We start from the raw sequence: 13,534 nt of genomic DNA, 5'->3' as shown, positions 1-13,534 counted from the left end.
GGTTTGATAAAATCAATTTTTTTGGTATTTCCTGTATTGCTGAGCCACAACTGTAATGAACATATAACCGGAAACAACCAGCAAAGTGAACAATATGGATTTTTCCCCATATAAAGTGTCTCGGAATTTACTCCGATTACAGAGGACATCTAGTGATCACTACGTCACAAATAAGGTGTGTGTTTAAAGTCCTTTCTTATTGGTTGGATTCATCTCATGATTTTTTTTCTACCACCTGTCCCTTTAAATAAAGCTGTCAGAGTTGTTGATGTCAGACTGTTGATCTCTGTGGATGTGGATCTGCACCAACATGTAAGTAAAACCTTTCCTCAAATCAATCCAATTCCTGAAACATGTGCATGAGGAGTCTTGACAGAGATGCAATGTTTTAATAGTTTAAAGGTTTTAGACTTTTAGATTCTAAACAATTCCGACCAAGATATTCAACAGAAATCATTAAGGTCAGCCAAATATACTGTAGATGTTTAGTGTATATTTTTAGAATCTGGGGAGAGAAAGCAGACATATCCTGTAGGAACTCAGGGTTTATGATAGACTCTAAAGGATTGCAGCACTAGGACTTCCTCCGACTATGTCAAATGATTCGGTAAAACAGACATGTCTGATATCATGTTGACTGTAACATCTAGAACTACAATAATTTCAATGCTTAATGTCAGAAAAAACATGCATGTAGAGAAACTCATATCTCAAGGTAGTATTTTATTTATTTACGTATTTATTTATGTAATATTATATTTGTGATTTTATAGATAACTAGGATGGAATCACCATTGACAACCTTGATCACCGATAGCAACAGGTACCTAAAATGCTACCATCATTATCTGAAGCACTGCACTGACCAACAGACGATGGAGGAGTTCATCAACAATCGGTTTCTGGATATAATGACAAAGTAATCCTCCATATGCATTTATTTATCAGTCGTTTATATGTCATTTTCTATTGCGAGAATAACACCATCTATTCTTAAACCTTCAAAGAAGATAAGAAAATTTATACAAAAGAGGAGAAACCTCTTGGAGAACCACAGTTGATTGATCACTATCTCAAAGATGGGTAAACATCTAAAATGTAATTATTTTTTTTAGTATTTTGTAGTGTCATTAGATCTTGTTCAGTGATTTATGCGTATTTTCACAAAAAATGTTAAAACAAGATAGTCATAAAACAAAATAACTTTTCCCCTTCCACATTGATCCACTATAACATTTAATACATTCTCTTTTACTGCATACCCAAAACTTCTGACACGTAATCTAATCATTGTTTCCCATAATCTGCACCACCATGGCTGTGCCATATTTCTCTATGCCCAGTGCACAGTTTTCAGACAGTTATTGACAAACTGTGTGTCAGTTTCAGAACATATTGCAGCATCAATTCAAGCTTCTGCCATGTAGAAGTTTCAGCCACTATCAGAGTATCTTACATACCAAAGTTTACCAAAGTCAGACTTGTTAGGATCGAGTCGAAAAATGTGACAAACATTTGGCAAGTTAGGTTATTCATTTCCAGGCATGACTGTTATGAAGGTTCAACACATCTTTCTGTTTTTTTTGTTTTTCTCCTCAGGACAGTGAATGGAAAGTCAGATCTGAATGTCATTGGAGTTGGAAGTGGATCTGGTGAGAATAAAGACTGTGCAATACATCTATAGATATATTATGGGTATACAGTATATGATCCTCTGCTAAGCCTCAACATTCCTTTGGGGTGGGGGTGGGGGGTTTGTTGTGGATCACTGCTGGTCAAACTGGTCAGTTATTTCAAGATGGGGTGCTTTAATAAAGTGCTGGGTTTTTTTTATACCGGTAGGTAGCCTTGACCTGCAGATGTTCTCTGTAATCCATCGCAAGCACCCAGAGATGACCATAGATAATGAGGTGATAGAGCCAAGCCCCAAACAGCTACATGGCTATCGAGGTAATTGCTATAAAGACACACACATCTTCAAAAACAAAAAAATCAGCAAAATCCCTCATTAGAATTACAGTTCCAAACACGAAACAGAGAACAAACTGACAATAAAGTCCATCAAGGCCCAGAATTCCAGACTGACCAAAACATTTAATTCAAGTGCGATCAGAGTACTGAACATACTGTAGTAATCTGGAAGTGAATGACAAGAAACTGTTGGAAGTCCATCCCAATCAGGTCAGTCATCTTCACATTACCGCCGCAGCGGGTCACGGGGAGCTGGAGCCTATCTCGGTGTGAGGCGGGGGACATTCCGGGCATGACGCCAGTGCACCGCGGAGCCACACACAAAGACATACAACCATGCACACACACACTCATTCCTACGGGCAATTTGGAACGGCCAATCAACCTGAAGCGCATGCTTTTGGAGGGGGGAGGAAGCCGGAGAACCCGGAGAGAACCCACGCAGACATGGGGAGAGCATGCGAACTCCGCACAGAGCGGGACTCGAACCCAGGTCCACCGTGTTGTGAGGCGGCAGCGCTAACCACTGCACCACCATGCCACCACTGCGCCACCATGCCGCCCCCCAATCAGGTACTCTCTGCAATTTATTTGTTACGACTGCTGCTATCAAGACAGTGCATACCAACACTCTTGACAGCTCACTGTAAATATATACAATTGCTTGTTCTTCTACCTGTGTTCTGTTTTTTATACTTGTTCCTTGCACCTGAGTTCTTGCACCGAGTTTTTTTAAAATAAATTTTGTTGTACATTCATGTATGCTGTCATTAAAGGCATTTCATTCTATTCTGAACAAGAGAAATCAGACTAAATCAGTAGCTCAGTCCACAAAGACGTGGCTTAGGGACCGGAGGGTGGTCGGTTCAAGATGAGCTTCGGCAAAAGTAGCTGGAGATGTCCCGGTTCACTTCCTGAGCACTGTCTGGATGCCCTATAGCAAGGAACCCCTCAAGCTGCTCTTAGGGTACTGCTACTTCATTTCCCATTACTCAACCTGTTTCGCTTCTGTTGATGCAGATTTAGTGTCCCAAACTCCTGGCTTGGATTACATCAGATTTAACTGGAACCAGATAACTGCTGACGAGTTTGAGGAGCAGTGGAAAGAGAAAAAGAGGACCGAGAAGGCTGACTTAATTCACATGTTTCAGGTTTCCTTTTGCAACTTCTATAATAAGTGATACCATTAGTTAATTCCATCAATCCATTTTGATGTCAACCAAATAATGTCTTTGGTAAAATCAACAGGTGCTGTATTATGTGAAGGATCTGGGAGCCACCATCAGCTTTTACCAGAGTCTCCTGAACAAGAATGGACAACTTCTCATGACATTACATTCCGGTAAATGAATAAAATCACAAGCTTTACATCTCTTTGGTTGACTGTATTAATGGATGGATGGATGGATGGATGTCCCCAATGCAGTCATACTGGGGCACAAGCCAGTGTTTACTGTCGGCCGTGCCCTCACCAGCATAAATGCAGAGGGTTGTGCCAGGAAGGGGTCCAGTGTAAAACAAAAAAATATGGGCATCCTCTAAAGAACTCCATACCTATGGTCCAGGTAGTTCTCATCTCAGGGTTGACTAAAACAAGGCTGAGGCAGGTGAAGGAAGCCAATGCATCATTTAGGACAATGGTAAAGTCCAGTGGCAGGCCGTGCATTTCACACCTAGGCCTTCAGTGATGTTCTCCTTCGTCAAACTTGTATAAATTCAACTCATAATATTGTAAGCGGCTCCCCCCGCTGCCACCAATGTAGCATTCGAGGTCTGAGTTGTTAATGTCAAATCGGACAAAAAACCCGGCATCAGCCGCAATCCTTTTATTGTCACTCACACAGAAGATCATAAATATTATCAGGATTTCTGGTTATGTTAGACCAGCAGAAAAGTCCTTGCTGGCCCTGACTGTCCACTACTGGTTAAGTCACTGATTTGCACATTTTGTGATTTAGGGAATTTTATGAGAAATGAGGGTGGTTCATATTTCCATAGAAAGAAGTTTACCACAGCTGTTTGTTTACAACGTTGTAAACAAACAAACTGAATTTTGATGCCAAAGTTGACTCGTTTTCATTTCTCCAAGGAAACTCCATTGTCGTAAAGTTGCGAAACACCTACAGCAATCAGCTTGGCACAACTGAAGTTGCTCGGTCCACCGGCGATATCAAGCGTTTCCTGGACTCCAAGGGACTGAGCTACCGGAGCTACGAACTACCAAATGAAGTCGATATCACAAAGTGTTTTATTGAGGGGGATGAGGAAGGGGAGATGATGATTGATTTTTTGATTCAAGTGCTGGACTTCAGTAAGACAGCCTCACCTGAGCTAAAAGCTGGAGTCAAGGAGTTTCTTTGCTGCCCAGAATTTAGTGTGGAGTCCAACGGCAAAGTTTTAATGAACGCCCAATATGAACTGATTGTCTTAGAGCAGCTCACTTGAAACAGACAACAAATTCAAACATTGCATCTACTTAATATATCTTATTCAGGCTTCAAAAAAACATGCTAAAGAAAGTGGCTTATTCAATTAGCAATGAAATTGTAGGACAATGTATCGCTATTGGAATACCGTCATATTTGAAAGCAAAAATGCTGACAATCCCACAATATCTCAATGTCATCATCGCCATGTAATTGTCTAATAAAAATGATCTATAATAATATTGTTTATGATAATCAATTCAGTTAAAGTTGGATAACTTTATATCGATGCATATCTTGATAATTGATTGTACAAATCTTTCATGATCATCTGGGATATTTATGGTGTAATCTTGACTCTATAAATAACTTCAGATGGGAAGATATGACTGTCTTCACTTCAAACATTTAATTTGCAGTTGTGGATGCAGATCTTTCTACTCAGGTATTTACCTTGGAAAAAGTGGTCACTTAAATATTTCTGAGTTTACATTTTTCAAATCACACGATTTTGCATTTGTGCACCCATCAACAGAGCATGAAGAATGGATTGTTAGAAAAGGGTCATCTTATGACCTGTGTGAGAAAGGCTGCACACAGGTTGTAGAGTAACTGATACTCTACAAGAGCACCCTCTGTTGGAGAAAAATGGAACCAAATTCACTAAGTATTTCTGAGTTTACATTTTCCAAATAACAGAATTTTGCATTCATGTACCCATCAAAAGAGCATGTACAATGTACTGAGCCCTTCATGTGATGAATCCTCTACAAGAGCACTATAAAAAATAAATGGAAACAAATTCATACTTAAGGTTTAGAAACAAGTGTCTCTTCATTCTATTAAGAAGTTTAAACAGCTGGACATCGTTTGTAAGAACCACCTTTTTCAGTCCATGGTTGTTTTCAACTGTATACTTGGAAGGTCTCTCTAGTTCAGGATAGTACAGTCAGGGATGGAAATAGCAGCTATCCATCTCAACATAGCCGAGGGGCTTTTAGTGGAATTGTCAGATTTCAAGACAGACTGAAATATGAACGACTAACTCTTGATTCATGCCTTGCCTACTAATTTAAGTTTTGTAGGGCTGGATGTTGGGGTGGCTTGGAAGTATGTGGTGATTTATCAAAAATACAAGGCACATTGGCATGAAACAATGTAGCATTCGAGGTCTGAGGTGTTTATAACTTCTGTCAAAATTGGACAAAAACCGGAAGGTGGCAGGTAAAGCAAGAGGAGGAGGTGGGGGTGGAAAGAAAACAGAAAAAAAAAAACGACCACGGCACCATCATGACAATTTCTTATTCGAGATAACAACAATGACGAACATGTCAGATTGATTATTGGCTAAATTCCAAAACAGCTGATTAATTTCCTTGAAATTAATTGGTTACCGACCAAGATGTTGAACAGAAATGACCATATGTTACAGCTGATGGTGGCTATCTGTCATCCAAATACAGATGCGTCGTGTATATTGTTATAATCTGGGGGCAGAAAGCAGACCTATCCTAGAGGAACTGAGGGTTTGAGATGGTTCATGACGGAACATAGGATAAAAATGTGTTTTGTTCCGACACCCTTCAATGCTTGATATATGAACATCAGTTAAATCATTATTTTGTAACTGACTCTTTCAGAAACGTTCTTCTCCTTTCGGCTTTTCCCTTCAGGGGTCGACACAACGAATCAGTTGCCTCCATCTAACCTGTCCTCTGCATCCTCTTCTCTCACACCAACTACCTTCATGTCCTCTTTCACTGCATCCATAAACCTCCTCTTTGGTCTTCCTCTAGGCCTCCTGCCTGGCGGTTCAAAACTCTGCTTCCTTCTACCAATATATTCACTATCTCTCCTCTGGACATGTCCAAACCATCTCAGTCTGGCCTCTGACTTTATCTCCAAAACCTCTAAAACAGGGATTCCCAAAGTGTGTTGTGCGAACCCCCTGTGGTGTGTGAGCTGCCGCTCGGGGGTGCTCGAGTTTAAATGCAGCTGAGCACCTTGAAATACAGAATTAAATAATTTAAACACTTTTTAATGGAGGATTAACAGTTTAAATATTTAAATTCAATCACGTAAACCATTTGTAATTTTAAATTAAAAAACATTTTTGGAAAATTTTAAATAAAAAAAAACAAACCCAAAATGCACTTGGCTTTCTACTAGCTACGTGCTAGCTTGTTGTGATAGCAACAACAATAATATGCCGAAATGCCTAACTGGTTGAAAACGGGCAGTCTGTCCGGTATTAAATCTTGGAGAAATGAAAGAGGACAGGATACATTGGCCACAACTGAGAGCTGTGCAGTCTACCAGGCTGAAGAAATCCAGCAGGAAAAAGAGAGTGGTGATGACGAGACAGGGGAAACTGAAAATGAGGAGCACAGAACACAGAAAACTCAACCGGACACTTCATCAGGAGAAGGGGGTAAAGAACACAATGAGACTCGTACTCGAAAGAGAAAATGTGATGTTGAACTTGGGCCTATGTTATTTTGATTCTTTGTGGCGGAGTAGCATATTTGTTACCATTTAATAACTGTTAGTTTGATGACCAATCAGTGCTTAGAAGGTGAACTGGCACCTCTGCAGCTACCAGTTCACACTCCAAACTTTGGTCCACGCTGGTGTTGGACTGGCCAAGTCATAGTGGGCTGAGCTACTGCAATTTATTATTGGAACAAAGCTGTTAATCAAAGAATGAATAGTGATTTTCCAAATTCAAAGCTTTCGTGGTGTTTTGTTAAAGAGAGATGTGATATAAATATGTTCTTGTTAAATATATAGTTATCTGCTTCCATATCTCCATGATGCAGTATCCTGCATGAAAATACTGTATTCAATGTATCCTCCTCCAAATCTAGATGGTGACACATCACAAATAAGGTCTGGGTTTAAAGTCTTTTCTCATTGGATGGATTTATCTCCTGATTTTTTTTTCTGTTTACTGTGCTTTTAAATGAAACTGTCAGACTTCTTTATACCAGACTGCTGACCACTGTGGATATGGATCTGCACCAACATGTAAGTAAAACTTTTAATCAAATCAATTCAATTTCTGAAACATGTGCATGAGGAATTTTGACAGACATGTAATGCTCTAATAGTGTAAATATTTTAGACTTTTAGCCCTAGAATTAAAATAAAATGTTCCTTCCTCCAACTATATCAAATAATTCAGTAAACCAGACGTGTCTGATATGTTGTTGACTGTAAAATATATCAATGTTTGAAGTATCATGTCACAAAAAAACACGTCACATGTAACGCTATGTGGAGCATCTTGTATCTGAAGGTACTATTGTATTTACTTATGTATTAATGTAATATTATATTTGTGATTTTATAGACAACTAGGATGGAATCACCATTGACAACATTGATCACTGATAGCGACATGTACCTAAAATGCTTCCATCATTATCTGAAGCACTCCACTTACCAACAGACGATGCAGGAGTTGATCAATAATCTACTTCTGGATATAATGACTAGGTAATCCTCCATATGCATTTATTTTTTAGTCGTTGATATTTTAATATGTATCGCGAGAATAACACCATCTTTCCTTAAATCTTCAAAGCAGGTAAGGAAAATTTTATGAAAAGAGGAGAAACCTCTTGGAGAACCACAGTTTATTGATCCATATCCAAAAGATAGGTAAACATCAAATAAATCTTACAAGTACAGACCACAAAAATCTAAAATATAATTTTTGATGTATATTTTTTAGTTATTGACAAACTGTGTCAGCATCAGAACATATCACGGCATCAATTAAAGTTTCTACAATGTAAAGGTTTCAGCCACTATCAGAGTATCTGATATTGGCTTGTCGAGACAAGTTAAACTTATCAAGAACGAGTCCAAACAGATGACAAACATTTTGCAAGTTTGGTTATTCATTTCCAGGCATGACTGATATGAAGGTTCAGCACATTTTTCTTTTTTTCTCTCAGGATTGTGAATGGAAAGTCCCATCTGAATGTCATTGGAGTTGGAAGTGGTACTGGTAAAATCCCGTAGAACACATCTATAGATTATTGTATATATGAGCCTCTGCCAAGCATCAACCATTCAATATCATTGCCTTAATGTACTGCCCTCTATTATTTTTAGTTTTTTGTTTGTTTGTTTTTTGGGGGGGGGGGTTGATAACTGCTAGTCAAACTGGTCAAAGTTATTACAAGACAGGGTTATCATTACAGGGGTGCTTTAATAATGTTGCTGTTTTCTTGTTGCTGGTAGGTGAGCTTGATCTGCAGATGTTCTCTGCACTCCATCACAAGTACCCAGAGATGACTGTAGATAATGAGGTGATAGAGCCAAACCTCCAACAGCTACATGGCTATAGAGGTAATTGCTATAAAGGCACACACATCTTGAAAAACACAAAAATCAGCAGGATTAGGATTATAATCTACCCATGAAAAAAACAGGGGACAAACTGACAAAGTCTTTAAATGTCCAGACTTCCGGACTTACCAACACATTTAATTCAAGTGTGATCAGAGTACTGAATACAGTACAGTACTTCAGATGTAAATGACAACGTGCTGTTGGAAGTCCATCCCAATTAGGTACTCTGTGCAATTTATTTGTTGCTACTGCTGCTATCAAGGCCTCTGCTGCACAGTACAGTATTTTCCGCACTATAAGGTGCACCTAAAAGCCTATAATTTTCTCATAATCCCGTAGTGCGCCTTGTAATCCGATGCACCTTATATATGGATTAATATTAATATTATAATTGGTTAAAAACAAATTTGCTGAAAAAAAAACGGCAGTCTGGCCGGCAGTCATGCCGCACTCTGCCACCAGGGGGACCCTCACAAGACATTCGGGCCTACGCCCCCTAACAACGGTAGTGAATGGGTGTCGCCAAAGTGGCAGCTCTCACTGAGCCGGTCACCGGGGGAGAGCCCCAGTGACCGGCTACGATAAAGTAGCAAAACATAAGGAAATTTCAACAATTGTATTAATAAAATTTGACTGACTGATCTCAGTATTTCCCAACTACTGTGGCGCCGAAATAACCCACTTTAAACTTAATTGGTCTCAAAAATGCTATTGTGCTGTAATCTGGATTCTAGTGACGGTCCATTCTATTAGTCTGTGGAAACACACGGAGAAACTGGCATAAAGGTGAATGAAAGACCCTCAAAGCCGAACTTCCAGCCTTTTCTGAAATTTCAAGAGCAGAGTCACTGCTACACAAAGGTGTCAGGTGTGCTGTATTGATTTGTAAATGTAGTTGATAGCTCTGGGCGGGCGGCGGAGGGGTGCATTTAGGCTTGTGTATTCTGTCTGCAGCGACGTGCTGTGAGATTAACGGCGGTAAGACACCGACGTTAAAGTCAGTTCTAGGAGTAAAACAGCGTCATATTTGACAGTAAATTAGCAGCCTGACATTAAAAACTAGCTAAACAATTGTTTAGGACACACAGCAGCAAATAGCTGCACCTCACCTCCGACTGGACTACCGATCGATCGAAACAGTATTTAATTAATAAACGAAGACGAACGTCAGAGCTTAAATATCTGCTTCAAACTTCAGATCAGGAAATAATCCGCCCTGTTTGAACTGAGTGGTCCACTCGTAATGAATTTAATCAGATTTTAATGTCAGATTTTTTAATATGCGTGTTGACTTCTTTCTAAGATGGCAAAGCGATCAAGTGATCAGGTTTCCTTCATGGGGCTCAGAATGGCTTCATTGAAATAAAAATAGGGCCATTGACAGCTGACTAAAGGTACTCACAGTCATGAATGCTCTGTCTAGTGGACGGATAGTGCAACTACAGCCACTATTTTTTTTAATCTATTTTAATTTTTTTATTATATGCGCTTTATAATCCAGTGCACCTTATATATGGAATAAATTATAAAATAAAGAATTTATTAAAGGTGCGCCTTATAATCCAGTGCGCCATCTAGTGCAGAAAATACTGTACATTCCAACACTGTTGACAGCTCATTTTAAATATATTTATATAATTGCTTGTTCTTCTATCTCTGTTTTTTAAACTTGTTCCCTGCACCTGGATTTTTGCGCTGAGAGTTTTGTTTAAAGATTTCGTTGTCTATTTGTGTATGATGACATTAAAGGAATTCTATTCTATTTAATTCTTAACAGACTGTTAGCGAGGAGATGGATCGTTAAAAAATATTCAATGACTCAATTTTGTAACTCAGTAATGAGAGCACATCCATAAAAAAAAGCATTTTATTGTTTGACTTGTTTATGCAATAGTGATATTATCACAAAGCAAACATAAGTGTAACCCACGTGTACTTTAAACTATTAAACTGAAGGATCAGCAAATCATTTAAAGTTATTAAAACTGCGCAGATTTTATGATTTCACAATGAAAAATTATTGCTTAAATGTATAATTTGCCATACTCTGTTTTGCATCTGTTGATGCAGATTTAGTGTCCCAAACTCCAGGCTTGGATTATATCAGATTTAACTGGAACAAGTTAACTGCTGAGGAGTTTGAGGAGCAGTGGAAAGAGAAAAAGAGGACTGAGAAGGCTGACTTGATTCATATGTTCCAGGTTTCATTTTGCAATTTCTATAATAATTAACCCCATTATTTAATTCCATCAATCCATTTTGATGTAAACCAAAAAATTACTATTCCACTTTTTGTGGTAAAATCAACAGATGCTGTATTATGTGAAGGATCTTGGAGCCACCGTTAGCTTCTTTCAGAGTCTCCTGAACAAGAATGGACAACTTCTAATTACGTTACATTCTGGTAAATGAAAAAAAAATTCTTCACAAGCTTTTCTTTTCTTTGGCTGACTGTGGTTGACTATATGTATGTACAGGTATGTATGTATGTATGTATGTATGTATGTATGTATGTATGTATGTATGTATGTATGGATGGATGGATGGATGGAAGGATGGAGGATGAAGGATGGATGGATGGATGGACAGATGTCTCCAATGATATCATACAGGGACACAAGCCAGTGTTTACTGTTGGCCGGGCCCTTGCCAGGGTAAATGCAGAGGGTTGTGGTAGGAAGGGCATCTGGTGTAAAACAAACAAATACAGGTGTCCTCTAAAGAATGCCATACCAGATCAGATTTGGTCCAGGTTAATTAAGTCTGCCAGCGGCACTGTTAACCTACAGAGCACTGAAAATTCAGTTACTGTAGATCAAAGATGGAGAAGTTGACAGTGGATTTTCAGGTAGAAAGAGAAGAGGAAAGGACCACCCCAAGACCTGAAAATGGCGACTTTGAATGTGGAGACTATGACAAGAAGAACTAGAGAGATGGTTCAGGAGGAAGATAGATTTACTGTGTTTGCAGGAGAGCAGGTGGAAAGGCAGTAAATCTAGAATCTTAGGAGTAGGACTCAAATTTAATTTACTGTGGTGTTGATGACAAGAGAAACTGAGTAGCGGTCATTTTAAAAGAAGAGTTGGTTAAGAGTGTCTTGGGGATGAAAAGAGTGTCAGATCTTTGGAAATTCCGCCACTGTGGGACAAAGATTATCTTATTGGTAGGTAAAAGTTAGTCGGAACATTCCAGCAACAGAAAAGACTTGTGGTAGGTGCAGATTTTCTTACACATGGGAAAGGAAATAGAGGTAATTAAGAAGTGATGGGTAAGTTTGTCATCCAGGAAATTAACCTGGAGGGGCAAGTTCTGGTAGACTTTGAAAAAAGGATGGACATGGCTATAGTGAACACCTTCTTCCAGAAGAGGCAGGAACATTTTGATATCTACGAGAGTGGAGGTAGAAGCACCCAGGTGGATTACATTTAGTGCACATGATGTCATTTGAAGGAAGTCACTGGCAGTAGGATTGTGGTAGGGGAGAGTATAGCTAGACACCATAGAATGGTGGTGTGTAAGATACTGCACACAGGTGGCGGAGAAAAAGATTAAGAAGACAAAGGCAGAGCAGAAAACAATGTGGTGGAGGTTGAGAAAGTAAGAGCAATAAACAACTTTTAGACAAGATCTTAGACAGGCTATTGATGGATAAGAAAAGGTCCCAGAAGATTCGACCATTAAAGGGAAGATTGAGAATTGAAGGTGGAACCCTAAAATACATGTGGGACACTGAGAGGTCTGAGGAGAAGAGATGAGAAAACATTGACATGTGACAAAGACCCAAGGTGGAGGTGGCAAAGGCTAAAAGAGGGACATGATGACTGATAACATTGCAACAGACTGCCACCTTACTGCTAGACATAAAGAAATTCACCTTGGAGATGAACATACCTTTCACACGGAAAAATAGTTCTCAGCTCAGGGTTGACTAAAACAAGGCTGAGGCTGGTGATGGAAGGCTATGCATCATATTGGATAATGGTAATGTCATTAATTTGCACATCTTGTGGTTGAGGGAGTTCATGAGAGCTGAGGGCTGTTCATATTTCCATAGAAATATTTTCACAGCTGTTTACAACATTTTCGTACTGAATTTTGATGCCAAACTATCTGAAAGTTGACTCAGTGTTTTTATTTCATTTGATCTCTCCCAGGAAACTCTGTTGTGGTAAAGTTGCGAAACACCTACAGCAATCACCTCGGCACAACTGAAGTCAATCGGTCAACTGACGACATCAAACATTTCCTGGACTCTAAGGGACTGAGCTACCGGAGCTACGAAGTGCCACATAAAGTTGATATCACAAAGTGTTTTATTGAGGGGGATGAGGAAGGAGAGATGATGATTGATTTTTTGACTCAAGTGCTGGACTTCAGTAAGACAGCCTCACCTGAGCTAAAAGCTGGAGTCAAGGAGTTTCTTTGCTGCCCAGAATTTAGTGTGGAGTCCAAAGGCAAAATTTTAATGAACGCCAACTATGAACTGATTGTCTTAGAGCAGCTCACTTGAAACAGACAACAAATTTAAGCATTGCATCTACTCAATGTGTCTTATTCAGCTTAAAAAATCTCTTAAAGAAAGTGGCTTATTTAATTTGCATTGAGATTGTAGGACAATATGTTGCTATTGGAATATCATCATATTTGAAAAAAAAATGTTGCCAATCCCACATTACATCAATGTCATCATCACAATGTTAATTGTCTAATAAAAATCATCTATAATAATATCGTTTATGATCATCAATTTTGTTAAAATTTGATAACTGTATATA

The 13,534-nt window shown here is 39.0% G+C and overlaps 2 protein-coding genes across 6 annotated transcripts; both read left to right on the top strand.

Moving 5' to 3' along the window:
• Window positions 1–204: 204 nt before the first annotated feature.
• On the top strand, window positions 205–5,196 carry LOC137606274 (histamine N-methyltransferase-like). Of its 4 annotated transcripts, none has more exons than XM_068331460.1 (7): window positions 205–312; window positions 774–919; window positions 1,600–1,652; window positions 1,843–1,950; window positions 2,992–3,122; window positions 3,220–3,313; window positions 4,061–5,196. In XM_068331460.1, exons 1-7 carry the CDS (start codon window positions 217–219, stop codon window positions 4,414–4,416), a joined length of 984 nt encoding a protein of 327 aa, XP_068187561.1. In that variant the 5' UTR covers window positions 205–216; the 3' UTR covers window positions 4,417–5,196. The 4 variants fall into 4 exon arrangements, with proteins under 4 accessions (XP_068187561.1, XP_068187564.1, XP_068187563.1 ...); XM_068331462.1 differs by lacking the exon at window positions 205–312 and adding an exon at window positions 339–461; XM_068331461.1 differs by lacking the exon at window positions 205–312 and adding an exon at window positions 477–607.
• A 2,188-nt stretch (window positions 5,197–7,384) lies between these two features.
• Window positions 7,385–13,481, top strand: LOC137606484 (histamine N-methyltransferase-like). 2 transcript variants are annotated; one of them, XM_068331740.1, is made up of 7 exons: window positions 7,385–7,424; window positions 7,750–7,895; window positions 8,360–8,406; window positions 8,649–8,756; window positions 10,830–10,960; window positions 11,070–11,163; window positions 12,914–13,481. In XM_068331740.1, the coding sequence occupies exons 1-7, from the start codon at window positions 7,407–7,409 to the stop codon at window positions 13,267–13,269; spliced, it is 900 nt and encodes a 299-aa protein (XP_068187841.1). In that variant the 5' UTR covers window positions 7,385–7,406; the 3' UTR covers window positions 13,270–13,481. The 2 variants fall into 2 exon arrangements, with proteins under 2 accessions (XP_068187841.1, XP_068187840.1); XM_068331739.1 differs by having other exon boundaries at window positions 8,360–8,412.
• The last annotated feature ends 53 nt before the right edge of the window (window positions 13,482–13,534 follow it).

Source organism: Antennarius striatus, chromosome 13 (assembly GCF_040054535.1).
Source record: "Antennarius striatus isolate MH-2024 chromosome 13, ASM4005453v1, whole genome shotgun sequence".
Lineage (NCBI taxonomy): Eukaryota > Metazoa > Chordata > Actinopteri > Lophiiformes > Antennariidae > Antennarius > Antennarius striatus.
This window is presented reverse-complemented; position numbering and strand designations above follow the sequence as displayed.